This window comes from Homarus americanus, unplaced genomic scaffold (genome assembly GCF_018991925.1).
Source record: "Homarus americanus isolate GMGI-L3 unplaced genomic scaffold, GMGI_Hamer_2.0 scaffold30858, whole genome shotgun sequence".
NCBI classification, from domain to species: domain Eukaryota; kingdom Metazoa; phylum Arthropoda; class Malacostraca; order Decapoda; family Nephropidae; genus Homarus; species Homarus americanus.
Genome location: NW_024737697.1, coordinates 2,929,807 through 2,954,472, shown reverse-complemented (window position 1 = coordinate 2,954,472; position 24,666 = coordinate 2,929,807). Strand labels below are relative to the sequence as shown.

At 43.1% G+C, this 24,666-nt stretch overlaps 1 protein-coding gene and 1 long non-coding RNA gene across 2 annotated transcripts; one reads left to right on the top strand and one right to left on the bottom strand.

The window, feature by feature from the left end:
* Positions 1 to 368: 368 nt before the first annotated feature.
* On the bottom strand, positions 369 to 3,146 carry LOC121873545. Its single transcript, XR_006090262.1, has 2 exons — positions 3,106 to 3,146; positions 369 to 844 (listed from the first exon to the last, which is right to left on the bottom strand). It is a non-coding gene; the product is annotated as an uncharacterized LOC121873545 (long non-coding RNA).
* Positions 3,147 to 3,360: 214 nt separating this feature from the next.
* LOC121873544 lies at positions 3,361 to 17,011 on the top strand. The gene is made up of 6 exons (XM_042377177.1): positions 3,361 to 3,679; positions 8,309 to 8,448; positions 9,206 to 9,356; positions 13,048 to 13,230; positions 14,720 to 14,850; positions 16,963 to 17,011. Exons 1-5 carry the CDS (start codon positions 3,495 to 3,497, stop codon positions 14,823 to 14,825), a joined length of 765 nt encoding a protein of 254 aa, XP_042233111.1. The 5' UTR covers positions 3,361 to 3,494; the 3' UTR covers positions 14,826 to 14,850; positions 16,963 to 17,011.
* The last annotated feature ends 7,655 nt before the right edge of the window (positions 17,012 to 24,666 follow it).

The following is a 24,666-nucleotide window of genomic DNA, read 5'->3' as shown; positions in this document are numbered from 1 at the left end:
AATAGCCTGGTAGTCTACAGAGCCGGAATGGCTATTCAGCTGTGAACCCATAAACATTGTAACAACTGTATATCTGTAACTAGATATACAGTTTCTGCCATGAGCATCCACAGGATTTTTCCTGGGGGGGGGGGGTGCAAGAAAGCAAGACAAGATATGACATCAGTTTATTCAAAAACTATGACTAAGTATAATTGAATTACTGTGCTTTCGAGTATACTGTATTGTATGATGAGAAATATCACTTGTCAGTGTTTTTGTTGTTTATTTGTCTATTCTCTTTAGTTCTTTGTTTATACTCTTTATAATCACACACTTTGGTATGGTAATGCTCAAGTACAAGGAGATGGGGAAAGATAAACTCTATAGAATAAAAATAAAGTTTATTCTATAGAATAACAGCAGAGTGCTGGAAGCTGCAGTTAGTCTGGTGCTGGGAGAGAGGAGTTGTTGCTTCTGTGGCTGGAGAGGATTGATGATCTAGTTAGCTGCTGTCACGTGATTATACCTGTATACCTGAGTTGTGGTCTGTGATTGGTCCAGCAGCGTTGTCCTTGGCTAGTCCAATAGCCAATCGGCATTTGGATCAGGAGAGAGTGCTCGATCGTGATCTCGCCCATGGTTGACAAAAATGCTGATGCCGAATCAATGTGTGGATCAGGTGAGTGCTTGATCGTGAGATTTTGTAGGGTGTCCCCTACAATACTCCTCCCCCCCACCCTTCGTAACTCCGGGTGCCAGGATGGTCACGGATGTAAAGCTTCCTGTCAGCTGTCATAGACATAAGAGGCATAGCATAGTGGGTTTGGGTGTTGATTCTGCTGCCATTACGAGTGACGAAGTCCTGAAAAGATATGGTGTCCTCAGTAGGAGGAGAGGAAGTGGTAGGAACAGGAGGAGGAGGAGGAGAAGAGGTAATGGTAAGAACAGGAGGAGGAGGAAAGGAAGTGGAAGGAACAGGAACTGGAGCAGTTGCTGTCTCAGGAGGTACCCAGAAGTTTTGTGAATGTGGTGAAGCTGACATTGGTGGAGGGAGGATAGGTAGTGAGGGAGATGTATGAGGACGGGGGGTAATGCTGGGTCCACTTGAGATCTCATCAGAATAAGATGGCTAGTTTAAGGCTGACGGTGTTGTGTCTGTCAATCGTCAGTGTATGTGAAAAAAATGCAAAAAACGTGAAAAAACGGCGTGGTAGGGTGATCCAGAGTGTGGTAGGGTGTGGTAGGGTGGTCCAAGGTGTGGTAGAACAATCCAGGGTGTGGTAGAACAATCCAGGGTGTGGTAGAACAATCCAGGGTGTGGTAGGATGATCTAGGGTGTGGTAGGGTGATCCAGAGTGTGGTAGGATGATCTAGGGTGTGGTAGGGTGGTCCAGGGTGTGGTAGAATAATCCAGGGTGTGGTAGGGTGGTCAAGGGTGTGGTAGAATGATCCAGGGTGTGGTAGGCTGATTTTGAGTGTGGCAGGGTGATTTTGAGTGGCAGGGGGATCCAGGGTGTGGCAGGATTATCCAGAGTTTGGTAGGGTGATCCAGGGTGTAGCCAGAGGTTACCAACTGAACAAATTATATTATAAGTTTGATGGGGATGGGGTTATAAGCTATTTCAAACCATTTACTTTGACCATCAACAACTAGACGACTATATACGCTAATAGACCAATTTGGTTTAATTATAGCATGAGATTTGGGTCCGACTAATTACCCAAATGTAGCCGCAATGAAGTCAAATAATGGTCCTACATGAATAAATCGGGTTACCAATCACTTCTCGACTAGTATTTGGTTGACACAAAGCAAAAAAAAAAATTGGAAAACGTAATTTAATTTGAGTTAATAGATCGAGTGCATGTACCTAACCTAACCTAATCTAACCTCGACTAGTATTTGGTGTCACGAAGTCACAAAAAATTGGTAAACTTAATTTAATCTGAGTTAATAGATCAAGTGCATGTACCTAACCTAACACAACACAACTCAGATTAAATTAAGTTTACCAATTTTTTGTGACTTAATGACACCAAATACTAGTCGAGAAGTGATTGGTAACCCGATTTATTCATGTAGGACCATTATTTGACTTCATTGCGGCTACATTTGGGTAATTCCTCGCTCCCTCGGTACAAGCACGCGATCTATTAACTCAGATTAAAGTAAGTTTTCCAATTTTTTGTGACATTGTGACACCAAATACTAGTCAAGAAGTGATTAGTAGTCCGATTCATTCATGTAGGACCATTATTTGACTTCATTGCGGCTACATTTGGCTACATTTGACTAATTAGTTGGACCGTTGAGATATAACCTAACCAAAATATTTTGTAGAGTGCATGTTTAGTAGCATCACCAATTTTCTACCCACTAGATTCCTATTTTTTCATATATAACAAAAAGTAACCCATATTCACATATACAATATATAAATTATATATACATAACACAATGTGGAGGAATAAATGTCAAAATCTGTAAATATACTGTACATAATATATGGTATTAAATAGTTCTATGAAGAAACAGTAAATAAGTTCATAACTAATTGACAAATAACAAGCTAACAGCCTGAGGCACTAGTGAACTGATAATGATAATATAATAAATTAATACACCTAAAGATATGGATAATGGGACATAGGGATAAAAAGGTCAATTGTTTCGTTTCATCAGGCAGTCATAACCATCTTTCACCATTATACTGTAGATGAAGAAGATGTGAGAAGGACCTGGGTGTGTATGTTGACAATGAGCTGAAGTTCTCGGGCCATTGCGAGAAGAAGGTAAATCATGCAAATAAATTATTGGGTCTTATAAGAAGGTCGTTCAGATATCTAGACGGTCCGTCCCTCGTAACGATCTTCAGGAGTGAAGTGCTTCCCCATCTGGAGTACTGTCACCCCATCTGGTCCCCGAGATATGCTAGGGACTGTCAGTTGGTTGAAAATGTTCAAAGGAGGGCCACCAGACTGGTGCCTGCACTTCGGCACCTCAGCTACCCTGAGAGATTGGAGTGCCTGAACTTGCCTAGCTTATACTACAGACGGGCAAGGGGTGACCTAGTTGAGGTGTATAAGCATCTCAGGGGGCACTACTCAGTTGAGTGTCCTTACTTGGAGCTGCGGACGCTCGCCCCACAAGGGGTCACAGCTCAAGTTTGAAGAAGCTGCAAGTCCAGAAAACTGTGAGGGCAAACTTTTTCTGAGTGAGGGTTGTAAACTCTTGGAACAATCTACCAGAGAGTGTTGTGACGGCACCGAGTGTGAGCTCTTTCAAGACCAGACTTGACCAACACTGGAGCGGGTTCAGGTACATTCAGGAGCCGGTGCATGCCCAGTACTTGCCAACAGTGAGTGACAGAGACGTGACCGATCGCCCAAGAGGCTAACAAGCAGATCTGTGGTGAAGAGGATAAAACTAAAAAGAAACATACTGTATCCGGATTCCTGGACGACGGCTGAGAGTCAGACCTCCAGAACAATAACAACCAATTACGGTCACCATGAACCACACACCGATATACAAGCTGGTTAACAGGCAGTGGAAAACATTACCTGATCAAGGAGATACTGATGTATATATTAGAGATCCTAAATTAAAGCAAGGACATCTGGGGAACCTGAATAAGAAATCTGTTATTGAGTTGGAAGAGGTGCTAATGAGACAACAACATGTGCTGAACAATAGGTGAATTAGTGTGTAGTTTAAATTAACTTAAATTAACCCTGGTGGATATTTTTGTTCTTTTTCTTAAACCATCCATCACCTTTTATCATATGAAAAATATATTTGGTGAATTTATAGTCTTACACAGGTCTTTCTTTCACTGTTTCTAATACGTATTTTGCAATGTTTAGACAATTCTAAGACATTTTTCTTCTATGATATTTCTGCCGGAAGTTAAGGATAACCGAGATAATAATTTTTTTAATATTAGATTTGCTCAGTCAAGTGTGGCCATTTGTTGTGTACATCTGGTGGAGGTCTGACCCCCCCCCCCCAAGCCAGTGCTTCATACGTTTACAGTGCATGTAGGGGGGTGTGGAAGTTTCTTATTAGTTATATCGATAGGAGACTTAAGGTGTTTTAAGATGCAAAGAATAGCTAACGCCCACCAACCTGGTCTCATGGCTCACTGATTTCTTGACTGGACACCCCCAGGCAGTGAGGTATCAGGGCTTGGTCTCCACATTCCAACACCTCACCTGCTGTGTTCCCCAGGGGACCAAGATGGGACCACTGTGCTTCCTCATCCTGATCAACGACGCTCTATCGGACGCTCCTCACAGGTGGAAGTACGTAGATGACTGCACTGTGGGGGTTTCAGTGGACAACACCTCACCGGACTACTCATCGCTACAAGGCACCCTGGACAGGCTACAGGCATGGACTACGGAGAACACGGTCACCATCAACCACACCAAAACCGTAGTCGTGCACTTCAACACCGCCACCACTCCAGTGCAAGCCCCAGCAGTCACAGTGGGTGCCCATCCTCTCCAGCTGGTGCAGTCGGGTCCGACTAATTACTCAAATGTACCCAAATGTAGCCGCAATGAAGTCAAATAATGGTCCTACATGAATAAATCGGACTGCCAATCACTTGTCGACTAGTATTTGGTGTCACAAAGTAAAAAAAAATTGGAAAACTTAATTTAATCCGAGTTAATAGATCGAGTGCATGTACCTAACCTAACCTCGACTAGTATTTGGTGTCACGAAGTCACAAAAAATTGGTAAACTTAATTTAATCTGAGTTAATAGATCGAGTGCATGTACCTAACCTAACCTAACACAACACAACTCAGATTAAATTAAGTTTACCAATTTTTTGTGACTATGACACCAAATAATAATTGAGAAGTGATTCACAGCCCGATTTACGCTTGTAGGACCATCATTTGACTTCATTGCGGCTACATTTGGGTAATTACTCGCTCCCTTGGTACAAGCACGCGATCTATTAACTCAGTTTAAATTAAGTTTTCCAATTTTTTGTGACTTTATGACACCAAATACTAGTTGAGAAGTGGTTGGCAGTCCGATTTATTCATGTAGGACCATTATTTGACTTCATTGCGGCTACATTTGGGTAATTAGTCAGACCGGGTGCAGTCTGCCAAACTCCTGGGTGTAACTGTAGACAACAAACTTGACTGGAAGGCCCATGTAAATAACACAGTCAAGGGAGCCTCGTACCGTCTCTACATGCTACGACGACTTAGGTCACTTGGAACACCCACACCAGAGCTGAGGACCATCTACAACGCCTTTATTCTCCCCAAACTAACGTATGCGTCACCAGCCTGGTCGTTTTCTCTCAACTCCACCCAACAACATCAGCTGGAGAAGGTACAGAAAAGGGCCTGCAGAATCATGCTCAGCGCAGAATACTCCGGCAACACCAGTGCTCTCTCCACCCTGGAAATGCCATCCCTCAGTGACCTTCACCACCAAACACTGGAAAGGTTTGGCCGTGGACTACTGCACCACCCTCGACATCGCCACCTCCTGCCACCGGCAGTCCTCCACCCACCTCTCGCAGTCCACCACTACAACAAAATTCAGCCCATAAGAGCCCGCACTGATAGATATAAGAATAGCACTGTGTTGTACAACACAGTCTTCAGAAAACAATAATATTAGGAGAAATGTTATTTGGACACAATACGGAAAGAAATAGAGAAGAAAATATATAGAAAATTACGGAAAGAAAGACAAAAAAGGAAAAAAGTCGGTTAACAATAAAGAAGAATACTGTAACATAAAAAATCGGGCCCATTGTAAAGGTTATTTCTCCCAGACACTGGAGCCACATGAAACGACTAGAGCAGCTGTACGCTTCTTCTCTCGCTACTCTGTTCCCATATTTTGACATGAAACACGATGAATTTCAGGCTTGTTTAATACTTAATTTTTGCACTTACAGAACTGTAATCAACTTGTTCACCCTTATTTAAAGTAGATTATGAGTAATGATATTAAAGTTTTAATCATATTTGAGTAATTATGAGTAATTATCAATATTGTTACACCAAAGTCACCAACGGCTAATGAAATCGGACAGCGCCCACTTAAAAATGGGCGGAGCCAAAGCTGGTTTCAACTAGGCGCAATCCTTTTCAATTCATTTATGCCATATGCTTTGTTTTAGGTCCTATCCAATATACTACCAATATAGAATTATTCTCCATAAGCGGCCATGATCCGTGTATTTTTAGTGGGAGAAACTCGCTGATTGGTTGTTAGCTATTCGGGCGCCTCTGCCGGCTGCAAACGCTAATGCCTGATCGAGGTGTTAGCTTTTCACTCTGAAAGTGTCATGTGCAGAAGTCAGCAGCAGCATCTGCACAGACAGAATAGCTAACTCGTTAGCTATTTCATGTACTGTATCTGAAACGCCTTACAATAAACGCCTTTATTATTGGGCAAGAGTGGGTGCGTCGGGAGCGGAGATTTGAATTTTCAGTACCAGATATGGCTGAACAGGTGGAATAGCTGTGCCGACATTGTGCTAAAGATTATTTTACGTCAATTGCCGAGTTTCATCAGAAAAATAGAGGCAATTTCTTTTTTTTAGAAAACACGGCGTATTACCGAACAACATTCTTTGTCCAAGATGTGGGAGCATGAACAAAGGGGGTGAGGTTAGGTTAGGTTAGATTAGGTTTTGTTTTGTTTTGTTGGTTGGTTGGTTGGTTGGTTGGTTGGTTGGTATTTTATTTATGTGATTTACTTGAAAAAAATCCAACTTTTTCCGTTATGATTGTTGAGGGGGGGGGGGATCTCAAAAACTAGTGATTTCCAGTAGAAATTATTGTAATATCAAATTCGTTCGAAACTCATCAAATACCAGAGGAAAAACATATTTATAATATCAAAAGAAAGACCGGTGCCAGATGTAAACAAGTCATGGCGACACTCATGACTGAGAAAAAATTAATATCTCGGTTATCCTTAATTTTTGGCTGAAATATCATAGAGCAACCTGTGTTTCCTGCTTTCTATCCCACACCATTAACTTTCCACTCCCCTTTTTCTTATTTTATAGTTTTATATTATATTTTCTTTATTTATAAGTCACATTGGAGCATTATATTACAGTACTGTATTTTAATATTTGAGGAGGGGTTCGGTATACGTATAGTGGGGTATGCTATAAATCTAATCTGGATCCTACCACGGTAATATTCCTAGTATCTAACGGGTTTTACCTATAAAATTGGAGAATTCTATATAACTAACTAAAACTCCTACAAACGGTAACATTATTTAAATTTTTTTTCTAATTTATTGTTTTTTTATTACAAATATTAATGATATTCTTTATTTCCAGGGGTTTAGATGCATATTTATGCACTTTTTTACAATTTTTACATAATTTTATATTATATTTTTCAGTGTTAAGTGGTTGTAGGGGCCTGGAACGGATTAATCCTTATATCGAATCTTAATGCTATAATCTAATGTTCTAGAACCAATTAGATTCGCTATAGCATACCTCCCATTGTATAGCAAATTTTGGTATATAGAAGTTTGGTATAGAGAGGTGAAACTGGAGCTATAACATAAACTCACTGTTGTTTATGAAATATTCAAATTTGTGAAATGTGGATGATACAACCTCAAGTTCTCAGGATCTTGACAAACGATTTTTTTTTTAGCTCTGTGAATTTAACTGAATTAGTTATTGAAGAGATGTTGTGAGCATTTTATTGGAATAGACATTTACAAGATTACGTGTATTATACATTTATACACTACGGTGTACTGTATATCATAAACCTGTACAGTAATTGAGTTACAGTATATTAGTCTCACCAGAACAGGGAAGGATGAAGTACAGTACAGTACATTATACTGTACCATTGTAAAGACTGTAGCTACTGTACATGTTAAAGAGTTAGCTTTTTATGAGTGTTCATTGACTTCTGTACAGATCTCATTTACATTTCAGTAGTGACAGTGTAAGGCTGTTGAATTTGTGAAATGAACATTTCCCTTTGAGGTTTGTGTATTTTTTTAAGTGTTCCAATACATATTAAGAAGCTCTCAGACCAGTAGGAACTTTCATATACGCAGTTAGTCATGACTGTTAAGCTGATGCTAATTTAAAAGAATGGTTTCTGGTTTAAGTCTGTCAGTGTCTTCATAAAATTATATGAAATGTTTTCATTGGTTATATATTATGGGTATACTGATGGCCAGTTCACTTACTGTCTTCAGGGTCATAATTGCTATGTACTATTATAAAAATAGTATATAATATTTGATGCTATTATTTAAACAAACAAATTATATATTTTTCCTTCTTAGATCTCTCATATCCAAACTCAAAGATAAAGGACAGAGTTTAGAAAAACGTCTCCAAGAAATTGCTGCCGCCCTTAAAGATGCTCGGGAAAGAGAGAGGAACTCGATGGAGGAAGAAGCCCTTACTGATGCATGTGCATTAGGTAAATATTTAAAGTAATTTTGGAGATACTAGAGGACAAACACCTAATCTGGGCACAACTTTAATTGTTGTGCACATTACTTTGGCCTTGAACAATTACCTGAACCTTAATATTTTCATCTCCGATGGAATGTCAAGGCAAAAATGAAATGTATTATTGTACTTAATGATGTCCAAAAATTTTGAAGGCCAAACCTCTTGTAAACATTTACCAAAATTTTACCAAAGGTCTCCTTTTTATTTTCCCCTTTATCTTTCTTCTTCTTTTGTTTTCTTTTCTTTCTTTCTGTAGCTTCATGGTTAGCAAATTGTGAAAGAGGTGCAAAATATGGGCTGAGAGTTAAGGCTGTATAGACAATAGCGGTTATGGTTGTTTTCAAACGAAATAAATCCTAAAATAAAAATTATGGTAGGTAGCAGGGAAATTAAACAGAAGGACAATTTTGTGAAGCTAATTGGGAAGTAGCATTAGTTGTGATGATAGATATAGAAAAGAAATTAAAGTAGAATAAGTTAAACTAAAGCAGCATTCCATCATATATTTAAGAGACCTGATAAAATAGGACATTAATTTCAATCTGAGAAGAAATTTGCTAAGTTGCTAGGTAAGTTTAGTGCATTTATACAGAATAACAAAAATAAAATCCAAACTGCCTACTGGTGCTCTGTGTTTCCAAGCTGATTTGAGACTTAGTGATTATTTTTTCTTAATCAGTATTGGTTGCCAATCTTGTTCATATAGAGTACCTTTTTTCCAGAATGGCGTAATTGTAGCAGGAATGGTGTCAAGAGTGAAGCCCCTCTAGATAGTGATGATGATTTAGAGGAGTGTGAGGAAAGACTTGACCCACTGAAACTTATGGCAAATCATTCTTCTACCGTAAAGAAATATTCACAAAAAACTCCTCGGTAAGATGAGGACCACTGTTCTTTGTTTAGTTTGCATGAATTTTGTGTTTGTTTTGATTAGTTGTAGAAATGAGAAGGTAATTTAGTGGATATAAATGTATTATACCGTTAAGACCCCGAGTAATTAAACCACAGCGATGTCGTTACTCAGAATCTGTTATTGGGATGTCCATAGCAGCAGGGAGGCACAACTCTTCAAAACAATAGCCAGCATATTACACTAACATAGATTGTTTTATTTAAGCTCATAATAAAGTAGTTCAAGTAAATAATCATACTTATGATATACTTTCAGGAAATTCAGTGTTTTTTATTTAAAGTGTTAATAGATTCTAGATTCTAAAACATACATATACGTGTATGTTGCATGGTTGGCCTTTTGCAGTGTGAGATAAAGTGAATCGTGTGGATGTGTACAGTATTTGATAGTTACTCAAGAATAGTTTGTTTTTATTATCACATTTCTATGCATAAAGTTTGGGGTCAAACAATAACCAGTATGTACATTGTATTTTTGAGGAGTTAAAATTCATTCATTTCTGTGGGTTTATTTACGGTGAACAATAGCTTCCTGGGACATGCTCACGGTAGGCTAACCTTACCAAGCTGTGAGGTGTTATAAACTTGTAATTTTGGGTTGATATACCGGGTATATATGACCTTCTTTATTTTATTTTTTTCTTGTTCAGTTACATGCACACTCAATCCTACGTACTGTACATATATGAAGCTGAGCTGGGGAAGCAGAGTGGGGGGGGGGGTTCTAATGAGTCGGCAGAGGCGGCGTTGCTGTGGTAAGTGTTGAGGTGGTCAGGTAGCCAGCGTTTATGCAAATGGCAGTTGTGGTAAACTTTTATTAAGCTTTTCTTTAATGGTTTTACATTTATTTTCTTCATCCTGATTGTATACAAATATTGTTTGAACTAGCACAATTGTTAATAACATACTGTACTGTAGAAATGTAAGTACAGGTTGTACCTCTTTAGTCCGGCATTCTGTGGTCCGGGAACTCCCGTGGTCAGGAACGATTTTAGTTTGCCCAATAGGTAGATAGGCAGGGTTTTTTATTTTATTTTTCTGAATTATTATTATTATTACAGGAGTATTACATTTTCGCCCCTTAGGCTCCAATGTGGGTCAGTGACCTGTGCCCGGGTGGGCTAATCCCCGTAAAAAAACAACAACAACAAAGCCGCGGGAAATTAAGGTTTGTTTACATCCGGCAGTTCGGCTTTCTCTCTGTTTGTCTATAGAGAGTACAACATTTAACCCTTCAATATATATGAACCGTAAATAAGTGTTGCTTTCATATTCTTATGTAGAGTAATGACGATATGTTTTCACATGTGCGCACTTACATACGCGATCTCACTTTTTTCTTTAACATTAATGGTTAGCTACTTATATTGTTCCCTTTATTAACATTAAATAACATTACTTCAAACAACCATATTAATTTTTACATTAATTTTACTACAGCTACAACCAGGGTCTTATTTTTTTGTTTTATATGTAGAACCAATCAGTCACTGGTTTTGTAAACATTAACGAAAACAATGCCGGCAGCCGTCTCGTCTCCTCTTGTGTTTTAATATTCCACGAATTATTAATGAATTGTATTGTTCATTTTGCACACAAACATTAATTCAATAAAAAAAATCAGAAACATTAATTAAAACATATATGAACAGTAAATAAGTGTTGCTTTCATATTCTTATGTAGAGTAATGACGATATGTTTTTCACATGTGCGCACTTACATACGTGCACTCACTTTTTTTCTTTAACATAAATGGTTTGCTACTTTTATTGTTCTATTTATTAACATTAGATAACATTACTTAAAACAACCATATAAATTTTTTACATTAATTTTACTACAGCTACAACTAGGGTCTTGTTTTATATGTAGAACCAGTCAGTCACTGGTTTTGTAATCAACGAAAACAATGCTGTCTCATTTCCTCGTGTGTTTTAATATTCTAAGTATTATTAATGAATTGTATTGCTCATTTTGCACACATAAACATTAATTCAATAAAAAAGACATTCAGTAATAAACAATAATGAATCTTTTGTACATCAGAGAAATGACGCTGTTTACACGATTGTGCACGCCTAAATGTTGGCGGACCGCTCAAACCCGTCAAAATTCGAGTTTCCGCCATCAAAATTTTAAATTATGTAGTGTTTTTTTGTGTGTCCATATAAAAAACGTTGAATTAAAAACTCGCAAAATTTGAGAAGCTACTGTACGACATTTAACCCTTCAATATGTCTTCAAAGAGACCAAGAAGCAGTGAAAGTGGTGCTAACGTAAGCGCAAGTCACTATCTGTCCAGGAAAAGAGTGAATTTCCATGGTCCGGCACCGGTCAGGTCCCGAGGTTGCCGGACTAGAGAGGTACAACCTGTAGTATGGTTTATGAATGCTAGGTAAGGAGGTACTGGGACTTAGGAGTTTGTCTCAGCCTTAATTTGACTTCTCATGTTGGCTGTTATTTATATTTGTAATAATATGCCTTATGTATTTATTTAATTTTTGCTTATTTTTCAGTACAGGAATTTTATTTGTAATACTGAAGTAACACCAGACTTGACACTATAGCCACATTCCAGTAACCCTCTCCCTTCCAATCCAGGCCAAGCTGTCACATATGTTACGGTTATTTTTAAACTCATAATTTCAGGTAGATATACATTAGATATACATAATTTTGTTTTTTTACAATGTTCCATGCACACTTAATATTACATACAGAATACTGAAAAAAAAGTAATTATCATAAGGTCAAAAACATAAAAACAAAGTGAATAAATTGTCTTCGTGTGTTAAGAGTTCACGCTGGGCGGGGAGCAGTGAGGGATGTCAGTTGCTCTGAGCTGCTCCCATACAGTATTTTATTAATTTATTTGTAATATTTTTATTTTTTCCTCACATTTATTGGTACTTTAAGTACTATTTTATCCTATTTCTCATAAGAGCTGGTAATTTGAGTAATTAATTTTCAGAGATATTAACATTGTTCATAGCATCAGCTGTTGTGGTGGTGGTCACAGCCAAGACTCGTTGGTGTTTTGCTGCAAATTATGTCTAGGATTATACCCAGTACTTGTATTTCTCAAACACTAGGGTCAAATTATTAGTTGATTTAACAATGAATAAAAGGGAATGGGTTCCAGTCCTTCATTATTCTATAGTGTTGTAGTGTGGGCTGGGCTGGCGGGACCATGTGGTCTCGGCTGCATCGCTCCACGGTAATAAAATTGACTTTCAAGATATTTAAAAAAAAAAAAATTCAAGATTTGTTTTGTTATTTGGACATGTTGTTACTCACGTGTCCTGTACTCGGAGTGTTTACTGTATAGTAAATCTAGAAATTACCTGAGAAAAGTCTCAAGAGTTAAAACATGCATATTATAGAATGCTTAAATTGATGAACGGCAGGTCCCCTTATAACATTGATGCAGACGTCTCTTTTCAGTATTACATCACTGAAAGATTAGTAGCTAAACTGACTGTTTCACTTTGTTGCACAAAATACTACATGTTTTGCTACATTATCTTTTAGATGTTGTCTGTGTAAATTATAATTTACATAATTGTTGAAGAATCCATAATAATAATGAATTGTATCGCCGTGTACGAAAACTCTAAGGAATGTTTTTATTATAAGAATCTATTTCCTCAGAAACAAATGTGAAGAAGATGATCCAGTGGATGTCATAGCACAAGAATTGAAAAAATTGGAGCTTCAAGATCAAAGAGAACAGACTTCAGAAATATTTGAAGATTTTGGATCTAAACGGAACCACATGTTGGATAAAAAACATAAAAAGAATGGACCTATTAGGGAGTCATTTAAACCATTCAGGTATGGTAGGGTAGAGGGAGGTATGAAGATGACAAGACAATACTAGATGTATAATTAGAGTTTAAATTGTGAATCACAGGTATCTTGAATAGATAAATACACCAGTACACACACACACACACTGCATTTATAGTATTACCTGGTTTGCAGATACAGTACAGTATATGCAGTGCGACATAGGACACTTTTGGATTATTTATGAGTAACAGTAGACAACAGGATAAAACGCAATGGAGGATTGTGATATGAAATTCAACATTATTTCCAAAGGAGTGAACAAATGACCTGGTGTGGTGTAGACAAGTACTAGTAGAGTGAACGTACCAAGTATCCACAGGTTTATTGTTTAATGGCAGGATACACAATGTTTATACTATTAACTGGAGGAATAACAGTGTTCCAACCCTAGAAATCCAGCTTTTAATAGATTTATACCTGGTTGACTAAACCAGTGAGGGAAACAGGTCAGTGGTCATCACACTCATAAGTTCAGGTGTGTTGTGAACCCTTGATCTACAATCCAGATTCATCAGTGCAGCCATATAGATTGAGTCCCACTAAGGGGATGGGGGGGGTGGGTGGTCCAGGTCAAGTTCCTCAGTTCATAGTCTTTGGCACTTCACATGTGACCAATAAATGGGAGGAGGAAGTTATGAATTAATTGTAATCTGTATGTACCCAAAATTGGAAGCATACCTTTTAACAGAATCATATTATGGCCTTACCTTATTGGCTTGTTACTGCTACACAATAGTATGACTGAGAAAGTTCTTATTGAGATATCTTGGTACAAAGACTTGCTGAGGACCAGCTTTATTATATTATGATAAACTTGACAGACATATTATAGCTGAAACCTTTCAGTTATTTGATCTACCTGTCATGGGAACCTCCTCAGTCTGTCCAGGTGTTATTTGAGTTACCTGTCATGGAAACCTCCTCAGTCTGTCCAGGTGTTATTTGAGCTACCTGTCATGGGAACGTACCCAGGCTGTCCAGGTGTTATTTGAGTTACCTGTCATGGGGCAGTACTCAGGCTGCCCAGGTGTTATTTGAGTTACCTGTCATGGGAACCTCCTCGGTCTGTCCAGGTGTTATTTGAGTTACCTGTCATGGGAACCTCCTCAGTCTGTCCAGGTGCCAAACAGGGGATTGTTAGAACTGCATGTTGATATGTGGGTTACACCGAGGCATTAAAAAAACGAGTTATGATATATAATGGTAATTAGTTAGGTACAGTATATGCTTGACTTTTTTTTCAGGGAATTTTTAGGAGGTAGAATAACTGATAGTTTACATGTACAGTAATACTTTTCATGACTAAAGACTCCCATAATGCAATATAAAGGCAAAAGTTACATAACAATGTTTGTGATTCATTCATCTGATTCATTCATCGTTGCATAATAGGTTTTGTTGTTAATTTTTTCTTAATGTTGCACAATGTTTAACTGCATGTGCATAGTTTACTTGTGTTTTTATTTCCAGAATACTACAAAACCAATAATCTAGAGTGTGGCTCAGTGTGCCCTGTGTCTCTCCCCTGCAGGCCAGTCTACTATACGCATTTCACAGCAAGAGTCTCTGAAACTTGAACATGATTTCATTGCTAAAGAGAATGTGAGTTTGAGTGAAAAACTCACTATCTATTAAGTGTGTTATACTTTAGCTGTTTCTCTGTCTACCCATTATCTGTGTGAGGTGCATCAGGAGTATTAAAACCTCAAAGATACTAAGAATTGGGGCATAGGTACAACAAGGAGTAGTGCAATAATGGGTTCAGGCAAAATGTAGAAATAGCCACACAATTTTTTTCATATCCTTAATTTGCACAATTACTGTGCTTTTTAATTACCTGTACTGTACTCATAAAGTCTTTTACTCATTCATTAATTTTGGTCTTTTAGCTGGGTGGAGCTACACAGCTGTTGAATGAAATAGGGATTAGACATCAAGTAGCATACTCACTTTTATTTAATCATATCTTCATCTTAAACATTCAGTAATATTTAATCATATTTTCATCTTAAACATTTAGTATCCAAAATGAATCATTGTTCTTCACATTGATTGTCTGTGGTTCATTAAGTTCACTACCTATTAAATTGATACAGGTTGACAATCCCTTATCCTTTTAAGCCTGCCGGGCACAAGTCCTGACCCACATTGGCCGTGGCAAATATAATAAAATTATGATAATAATAATATAGGTCTGCGGTTTCACTTTGATCTTTTTTTTCATTCTGATTTCTTTATTATTATTTTATTATTACAGTATTATTGATTATTATTATATTAATTATTATTTTATTTTGGGTATTTTATTCAATTTCTATTTACCAGAATAGTTATTATAATTATATTATTATCATTTTGAGCCAAGTTATATCTATGCGTGGCTAAGCCTGTTTAAAAAAGTTTTGCCCACAAAAAAAACCTTCGGTTTTTAGAGCTTTTCAGTTTTTGGAATTTCGGATAAAGGGTTGTCAACCTGTATTTCAAAGATAAATATTGGTCACCTCTAAGCCATCCAGGTTCTCACACTTTTATAGTTGGAAGAGTTTTTGGGGTTATATAGGAGTTTATTCTACCCTCAGTAAGATATTCATTAACCCCTTGGGTACAAGAGGTCTCTGATAAATAAATCATCTGGCAGCCAAATAGAATGTTAAAAGTGATGTCCAGTAGTGAACGGGTTAAAAGTGGCGTGAGTATTGTAGTAGACCTGGCATGGGCAACCCGTGGAGTGATTAAGAAATTCTATTTAATGTGGCCAGCATTTCAGGTAGATGCAGCCAGTTTATGGTGAGTAAAGCAATGTTTATTTAAAAAATAATTACACATACAATTCGTTACTGTTTCATCACCCAAGAGTAAGTAACTATGAATATGTAACATTGAAATAAGTGTATACAGGGTCCTTAATTTCGCAGGGGTTAGGTTTTTCAAAAGCAGCGAATCGCCAAATCTGAGAATAACATTAGCGGACCAGGGTAGTGGGTATATTTTACTTGTGTACAAGGAAATGTATATTCCCTTTACTGTATGTGTTTGTTCTTAGGACATTTATTTCTTTTACCTGTATTGTATATATATGTGTGTGTGTGTGTGAGCACACACACACACCTAAAACATACAAATAAATAATACTGTAATGGGAAAATACTCTCACAAATAATCAGAAACTAATTTATTAAAAATGTGACTGTTTACCCTCAAGTCGTGTTTTTGTGTGTATGTGTGTCTACACACACACATATATACAATACAGGTATATATATATATACAGAGAGAGAGAGAGAGAGAGATTAACATTGGGATTATTCTGGTGGGTGTGTTTCATAAGTAATAAAATGCTGTAATTGTAGGAAAAATCAACGTATTCACAGACTGTTTCACTCCTCTTCTGTTAGATGCCAAGATACTTTAACATATTATTTAAAAAAATATTCCAATGGATTTGTTTCATAAATGGGAAAAAGACTGAATGTAAACTGAAAATATAAATAAGTTGGACGTGATGATAAACTGCTTCACTGTCCGTGTTAATACAATATTAACATTACTTTTGGGTGAAGTTGGATATAAATTCTGGTGGGTTAGCCCACAGAAAAATACCAAATCACATTGTTGCCCATGACTGAGGTTGCCCATGCCTGTAGTATGAACAATGGGTTTATAATGTTCAGTTTTATTATGATTTTTCTTTACAAAATAATTAATATTTTTCAGGAAAGAGTGTTTAAAACACAGAAAAATAGAGTAAGATGAAAGCGAGATATGGCTTACCTCATCCATCTACATGAAAATATCGGGACACAAATATTAATAAGCATTTATTAGACTCTGATGAAGATGAGAAAGATTATTACTTTGGCAAATGATTTGGGCAGCTATTTTGATGGTGGAAACGATTATTGGCGTAAGAAGGTTATGAGGCCTCTTTACTGTCAAGATACATATTTGCAATAATGTTTTGAGAACCAGTGTACAGTACTTTTATATTATTTTTATATTAATGATAAAAGTTGTCACCGTTATACTATGGGGTTAGGGACCTCAAGCTTCTATCGCTAAGTGATCGATCTTATTTACGATCTTATATTGATATTAATAACTTATATCCTGTTGCTATATTGATTAAATTATTTTGAAATACCTCAAATAATTAATAAATAGACAAATTCAATAAATTTATACAAAATAAAGACATAAAAAGATAATAATAAAAACAAAAGGTTTACTTTCATTTACCTTACATGAATGTTTGTGTGTGGGGACTTGGCAGGTTAGATGTCACCCTAACACCTCTCCTCCTACCAGGCTATTGTTATTTATCAACTTGTGAATTCAAGTAGATACAGGAAAGCCTCCGATAACGACACTTCTACTAATGACGACTCATATTAAAACCCTGGTTAATTTAGGACCCAATTCAATATACTGTACACCCTTATTTTATTCATACTTGACAAAAAATAAAATAAAATACATTTTCATTTAAATACAGTAAGTCCTCGCATAACGTCGGCCCTCTTAATGTTGTTTCGGTACAACGTCGCTAGACTTTAGATACCAAAAATTCATTTAACGTCCCGGTGACGGTACATCGTCGTTTTGTGTTGTCACGGACTACTTTTTACGAGACATCACCCTCTCATCTGTGGCCTTCTCTTTCATTTCGTACCCTCACTCGCAGAAAGTCACAGCATCCCCAAGCGATGCCAAGCTAGTCTTTGTTACGCCTTCACATTATTCGTGTGGGCTTAAGTGTTTTTGCTCTAAAACTGTACTCTAACCATTCAAAACGGCTTCCAAGCGCCCATCAAGTGCTACTGATGCTAGTGTAGTGAAGAGGCAACGTTAGACCATTACCCTTGCTACGAAAATGGATGTACTGTATTAACCCAATTTGAAAAGGGGCGTGTTGTGGACATAGCCACTGTACTAGGTTTAACCCCCACAACGGTGCGTACTATCCTGACCAACACTGACAAGATTAAGGTTAGTGCTGGAAGTAGTACTGCTCTCAGTGCAACTAAAACGACTCATTCTAGAATGAACGCAATGTGACTGTGAGCCTTATGGTTATCCAGCATAAGGCCAGATCCTTGTTTAACAACATGAAGGAAACCGAGGCTGGTTTCAACGATTTAAGCACAGGTATAACTTCCACAAGATCAAGATGACTAGTGAAGCTGCTAGTTCAGATACGGTTGCTGCCGAGACATTCCCGCCTAAATTCAAGCAGATTATCCAGGTTGGCACGCTGTTTGTCACTCTGAATGGGACCCTACAGAACTGCTACAGTTTACCATTCACCTCAAATGCAGTCACTGGCTTCTCCGTATCCTGTATAGGGATCTGATGGTACGCACTCTTTAGGTCGAGAGTGCTGAATATCTTGTAACGAGATAGGTTAGTCACCAAGTCGTGTATCCGGGGCAAGGGATAAGCATCCAGCTGGGTATACCTGTTGAGGGTTTCACAACAAGCTGTTTGTGCCGCTCAGTAGTGAGGACTTGTGCCCTCCATGGTGAAGTGCTGGGTTCGATTATTCCTTTTGACAGCATCTTATCGACTTCACCTTGGATGAAAGCCCTGCCCGCTTGACCAAATCGTCTTGACTTCGTCACAGCAGGTTTACAGGGGGAGGTCAGATTAGAGAAGAGAGATGGTGGATTGACCAAAGCAGATGTTAGGCTACAGTACAGTGACCTAGTACTGGCGATGATAGGGAAGACGAGGCCATAGACACATGTCCTGACCTTGGATGACATCTCGGAGACTTCTGCTGGATATAGCAGTTTGATACAAACGATTTTGAGCTCCCGGTATCAACGAAGGCTGTAGCTGTATCGTGATTAACAAGCACATATATGGTAGGTCAAGCGAGACAGTCGGGAATTCATATTGCAACCAAAGTAGGAGAGGGTAAGACCGCACAAGTGGGTGAAGTAGCAGGTGAGTAACGAGATGATCTACATACTTTTGCAAAATGGCCTTTCTTGTTGCATTTGTGGCAAGTTGAATCACGTGCAGGACACTGAAGTCGGTTATGCCATGCTCCACCACAGAAATGGCACTTTGGTTGTTGAGTGGCAGCTGTCGATTTTCTCAGGTGAGGTAACAGCGGCTGATTTTATAGGAGGCTGAGACCGAAGATGGGACTCAGAGCTTCTTTGAGCCAGGTCGAGTCTTGCGAGCCTGGTCGACAGCAGTAACCAAATCGAGAGTCTTGTTTTCTAAGAGTTGCTTTCTGATCATAGGAGATAGTAGACCGTTGATAAAAGCGTCGCAGATATACTCATCTCTGTTTGCCTCTACTGTGACAGCTTCGAAGTTGCAGTCCTTACTAGACTGACGAAGTTCCTGTAAATATTCGTCCAAACTCCCCCAAGTGTTGTCTCCTGGTAGCTAGTAGATGACGGGCGAACACTTCGTTCTTCGGCTTTATGTACAAGTCTTGCAGAACCAGGATAGGCCAAATGTGAGACACAGTCGACTATATGATCGTACACAGATGGGGAGATGAAGTTGCAAGAGTGGCTAGCTTGTGGGCTCGAGAAGCACAAATGGAGAAAATGTTGAAGGTCCGAACCAGTGGCGCCACGCCTTTGAGCGTGGGAAAGTTCGTTCCGACCTCAGGAACGTCTCCATTATGACTCGGTTTCAGTTATGAACAATAAATTGTGGTAAGAAGACTAGAGTCGATCTTTTCTAGGCTTTATTGTTTATATAAGTGACCAAGGAACAGTATGGCATCTGGAGAACAAAAGAATATTCTAATAAGTGAAGGGAACAATGAAAATTACTAATATAATATAACCTCAAACAAAACAAACCCAATGAGGCATAATATACTGTATGTACATACACATAACAAAGATGAAGGCAGGTACAAGTGTACAAGTGTAGTATAACTTTATTACACCCACTCTTGTTGCCTTTACCCACTTGTGGTGTACTCCACCCACACCCTGGTGTCTTCCAACCACCCAGGGACTCCTTTACCCACCACACCCTGGAACCTTCCACCGCCCTGAAGCAATCCACCCCCCTGTCGCCCTTCACCCTGGTGCCGTTCATCCCACCCCTATTGCCCCTTACCTGCTCCTGGTGCCCTCCACCCACCCAGGAGCCCTCCACCCAGGCCCTCCACCCTCCCTGGTGCGTCCATCCACCTGTTGCCCCTTACCTACTCGGTGCCCTCCACCCACCCCTAGCACCTTCCACCCACCCCTGGCACCTTTCACCCACCCTTAGTGCCCTCTACCCACCCCTGGTACCCACCACCCACCCCTGGCACCTTTCCCCCACCCACTGCCCTCCCCCCCACCCTTACTGCCCTCCACCCACCCCTGGCACCTTCCACCCACCCCTGGCACCTTTCACCCCACCCTAGTGCCCTCTACCCACCCTTGGTATCCTCCACATACTCCTGTGACCTCCACCCAACCCTCTTATCCTTAACCTCCCATGGTGCCCTCCATCTACCCCTAGTACCCTCCACCCCGCGTGATGCCCTCTACCTTCCCTGGTGCCCTCTACCTTCCCCTGGTGCCCTCTACCCTCCCTGATGCCCTCTACCCTCCCTGGTTTCTCTACCCTCCCTGGTTCCCTCTCCTGCCTGGTGCCCTCCACCGACACCTGGTTCCCTCTACCCACCCCTAGTGCCCTCTACCCTTCCTGGTGCCCTCCACCATTACCTGGTACCCTCAACCACTCCTGGTGCCCTCTCTACCTCCTGGTGCCCTCCACCGACACCTGGTGCCCTCTACCCCTCTTCTGGTGCCCTCTACACCGTCCCTGGTGCCTCTACCCTCCCCTGGTGCCCTCTACCTCCCTGTTTCCTCCTACCCCTCCCCTGGTGCCCTCTACCTCCCCTGGTTCCCTCTACCCTCTGGTGCCCTCTACCTCCCCTGGTTCCCTCTAACCACCCCTGGTGTTCTCTACCTCCCCTGGTGCCTCTCTACCCACCCCTGGTGCCCTCTACCTCCTGGTGCCCTCTACCCACCCCTGGTGCCCTCTACCCTCCCTGCCCTCCACCAACACCTGGTACCCTCAACCCTCCTGGTGCCCTCTACCCTCCCTGGTGCCCTCTACCCTCCCTGGTACCCTCTACCCTCTTCTGGTGCCCTCTACCCTCCTGGTGCCCTCTACCCTCCCTGGTGCCCTCTCACCTCCTGGTTCCTCTACCACCCCTGGTTTCTCTACCCTCCTGGTGCCTCCCACCCACCCCTGGTGCCCTCTACCCCTCCCTGGTGCCCTCTACCCACCCCTGGTGCCCTCTACCCCTCCTGGTGCCCTCCACCACACCTGGTACCCTCAACCCCTCCCTGGTGCCCCCCTACCCCTCCCCTGGTGCCTCTACCCTCCCCTGGTGCCTCCTACCCCTCCACTGGTGCCTCCTACCCTTCCCTGGTGCCCTCTACCCACCCCTCCCTGGTACCCTCTACCCTCTTCTGGTGCCCTCTACCCTCCCCTGGTGCCCTAAACCCTCCTGGTGCCCTCTACCTTCCACTGGTGCCTCACCCCTCCACTGGTGCCCTCAGCCTCCCTGGTGCCTACACTTCACTGGTGCCCTCAACCCCCCACTGGTGCCCTCAACCCTTCCCTGGTGCCTCCCCTCCCCTGGTGCCCTCAACCCCTCCACTGTGCCTCACCCCCTTCCCTGGTGCCCTCCACCCCTCCTGGTGCCTCTACCCCTCCTGGTGCCCTCCCACCCACCACTGGTGCCTCAACCCTCCACTGGTGCCTCACCCTCCACTGGTGCCCTCAACCCTTCCTGGTGCCCTCAACCCTCCCCTGGTGCCCTCTACCCCTCACTGGTGCCCTCTACCCACTGGTGCCCTCCCTTCCCTCCCCTGGTGCCTCACCCTCCCATGGTGCCCTAACCCTCCCCTGGTGCCCTCTACCCTCCCCTGGTGCCCTCTACCCCTCCCTGGTGCCCCTCTACCCTCCCCTGGTGCCCTCTACCCTTCCCTGGTGCCCTCTGCCTTCCCCTGGTTCCCTCCACCCTTCCTGGTGCCCTCTACCCACCCCTGGTTCTCTACCCTCTGGTGCCCTCTACCCACCCTGGTGCCCTCTACCTCCCCTGGTGCCCTCTACCCTCCCTGGTTCCTCCACCTCTGGTGCCTCTACCCTCCCCTGGTTCCCTCTACCCTCCCCTGGTTCCCTCCACCCCTCCCTGGTGCCCTCTACCCTCCCCTGGTGCCCTCTACCCCTCCTGGTGCCCTCCACCACACCTGGTGCCCTCTACCCCTCCTCTGGTGCCTCTACCCTCCCTGGTGCCCTCTTCCCACCCCCTCGTGCCTCTACCTCCCCTGGTGCCTCTACCCACCCCTGGTGCCCTCTACCCTCCCTGTTCCCTCTACCCCTCCACTGGTTCCCTCTACCCTCCCCTGGTGCCTCACCTCCCCTGGTGCCCTCTACCCCTCCCCTGGTGCCCTACCCCCTCCCCTAGTGCCCTCTACCCTCCTGGTTCCTCTACCCCTCCCTGGTGCCCTCTACCCTCTGGTGCCCTCTACCCCTCCCCTGGTGCCCTCTACCCCTCTCTGGTGCCCTCACCCTCCCCTGGTGCCTTCCCCACCCCTCGTTTCCTCTACCCTCCCTTTGGTGCCCTCTACCCCCCCCTGGTGCCCTCTACCCTTCCCTGGTTTCCTCTACCTCCCCTGGTGCCCCTCTACCCTCTCTGGTGCCCTCTACCCTCCCCTGGTGCCCTCTACCCTCCCTGGTGCCTCTACCCTCCCCTGGTGCCCTCACCCCTCCCCTGGTCCCTCTACCACCCTCCCCTGGTGCCCTCTACCCTCCCCTGGTGCCCTCTACCTCCCCTGGTTCCCTCTACCTCCCCTGGTGCCCTCTACCCCTCCTCTTGGTGCCCTCTACCCCTCCCCTGGTGCCCTCTACCCTCTCTGGTACCTCTACCCCTCCCCTGGTGCCCTCTACCCTCCCATGGTGCCCTCTACCCTCCCCTGGTCCCTCTACCTCCCCTGGTGCCCTCTACCCTCCCTGGTGCCTTCTACCCTCCCCTGGTCCCTCTACCTCCTTTAGTGCCTCTACCTCCCCTGGTGCCCTCTTCCCCACCCTCGTTCCTCTACCCCTCCCCTGGTGCCCTCTACCCACCCCTGGTGCCTCTACCTCCCTGGTGCCTCCCCCACCTCCCCTGGTTCCCTCTACCTCCCCTGGTGCCCCTCTTCCCCACCCCTCGTTTCCCTACCCCTCCCTGGTGCCCTCTACCCACCCCTGGTGCCCTCCTACTCTCCCTAGTTTCCCTCTACCCTCCCCTGGTTCCTCTACCTCCCCTGGTCCCTCTACCCTCCTCTAGTGCCTCTACCCTCCTGGTGCCCTCTACCCTCCCTGGTTCCCTCTACCTCCCCTGGGTTCCCTCTACCTCCTGGTTCCCTCTACCCTCCTCTGGTGCCCTCTACCCCTCCTGGTGCTCTCTTCCCCTGGTGCCTCTACCTCCCTGGTGCCCTCTACCCCACCCCTGGTGCCTCTACCCTTCCTGGTTCCCTCTACCCCACCCCTGGTGCCCTCTACCCTCCCTGGTGCCTCTTCCCACCCCTCTGGTGTCCTCTACCCCTCCCTGGTGCCCTCTACCCTCCCTGGTGCCTCTTCCCACCCCTCATGTCTCCTATCCTCCCCTGGTGCCCTCTACCTCCCCTGGTGCCCTCTACCCCCTCGTGTCCTCTACCCCTCCCTGGTGCCCTCTACCCACCCCCTGGTGCCCTCTACCCTCCCCTGGTTCCCTCTACACTCACCCCTGCCCTCCACCCTCCCTGGTGCCTCTACCCTCCCCTGGTGCCCCTACCCTCCCTGGTGCCTTCTACCCTCCCTGGTACCTCTTCACACCCCTCGTGTCCCTCTACCACTCCCCTGGTACCCTCTTCCCCACCCCCTCTGATGCCCTCTACCACCCCTCCCTGGTACCCTCTTCCCACCCCTGGTGTCTACCCCTCCCCTGGTGCCCCTCTACCCTCCTCTGTGCCTCTACCCTCCCGATGCCCTCTCTCACCTTCCCTGGTTCCTCTACCCTCCCCTGTGTGCCCTTCTCCTCCCCTGTGCCCTCACCGACTCCTGGTGCCCTCTACCCTCCCCTGGTACCCTCTACCCCACCCCTATGGCCTCTACCCTCCTCTGGTGCCACCCTCCCCTGGTCGCCTCCACCCTCCTGGGTGCCCTCTACCCTTCCCTGGTTCCCTCTACCCTCCCCTGGTGCCCTTTCTCCATCCCTGGTGCCCTCCACCACTACTGGTGCCTCTACCTCCCCTGGTGCCCTCTCCCCACCCCTGGTGCCCTCTACCCTCCCCTGGTGCCCTCTACCCCTCCCCTGAGTGCCCTCTACCCTCCTGGCCCTCCTACTCTTGTTCCCTCTACCCCTCCCTGGTGCCCCTCCCACCTGGTCCCTCCCACCCCTCTGGTGCCCTCTACCCT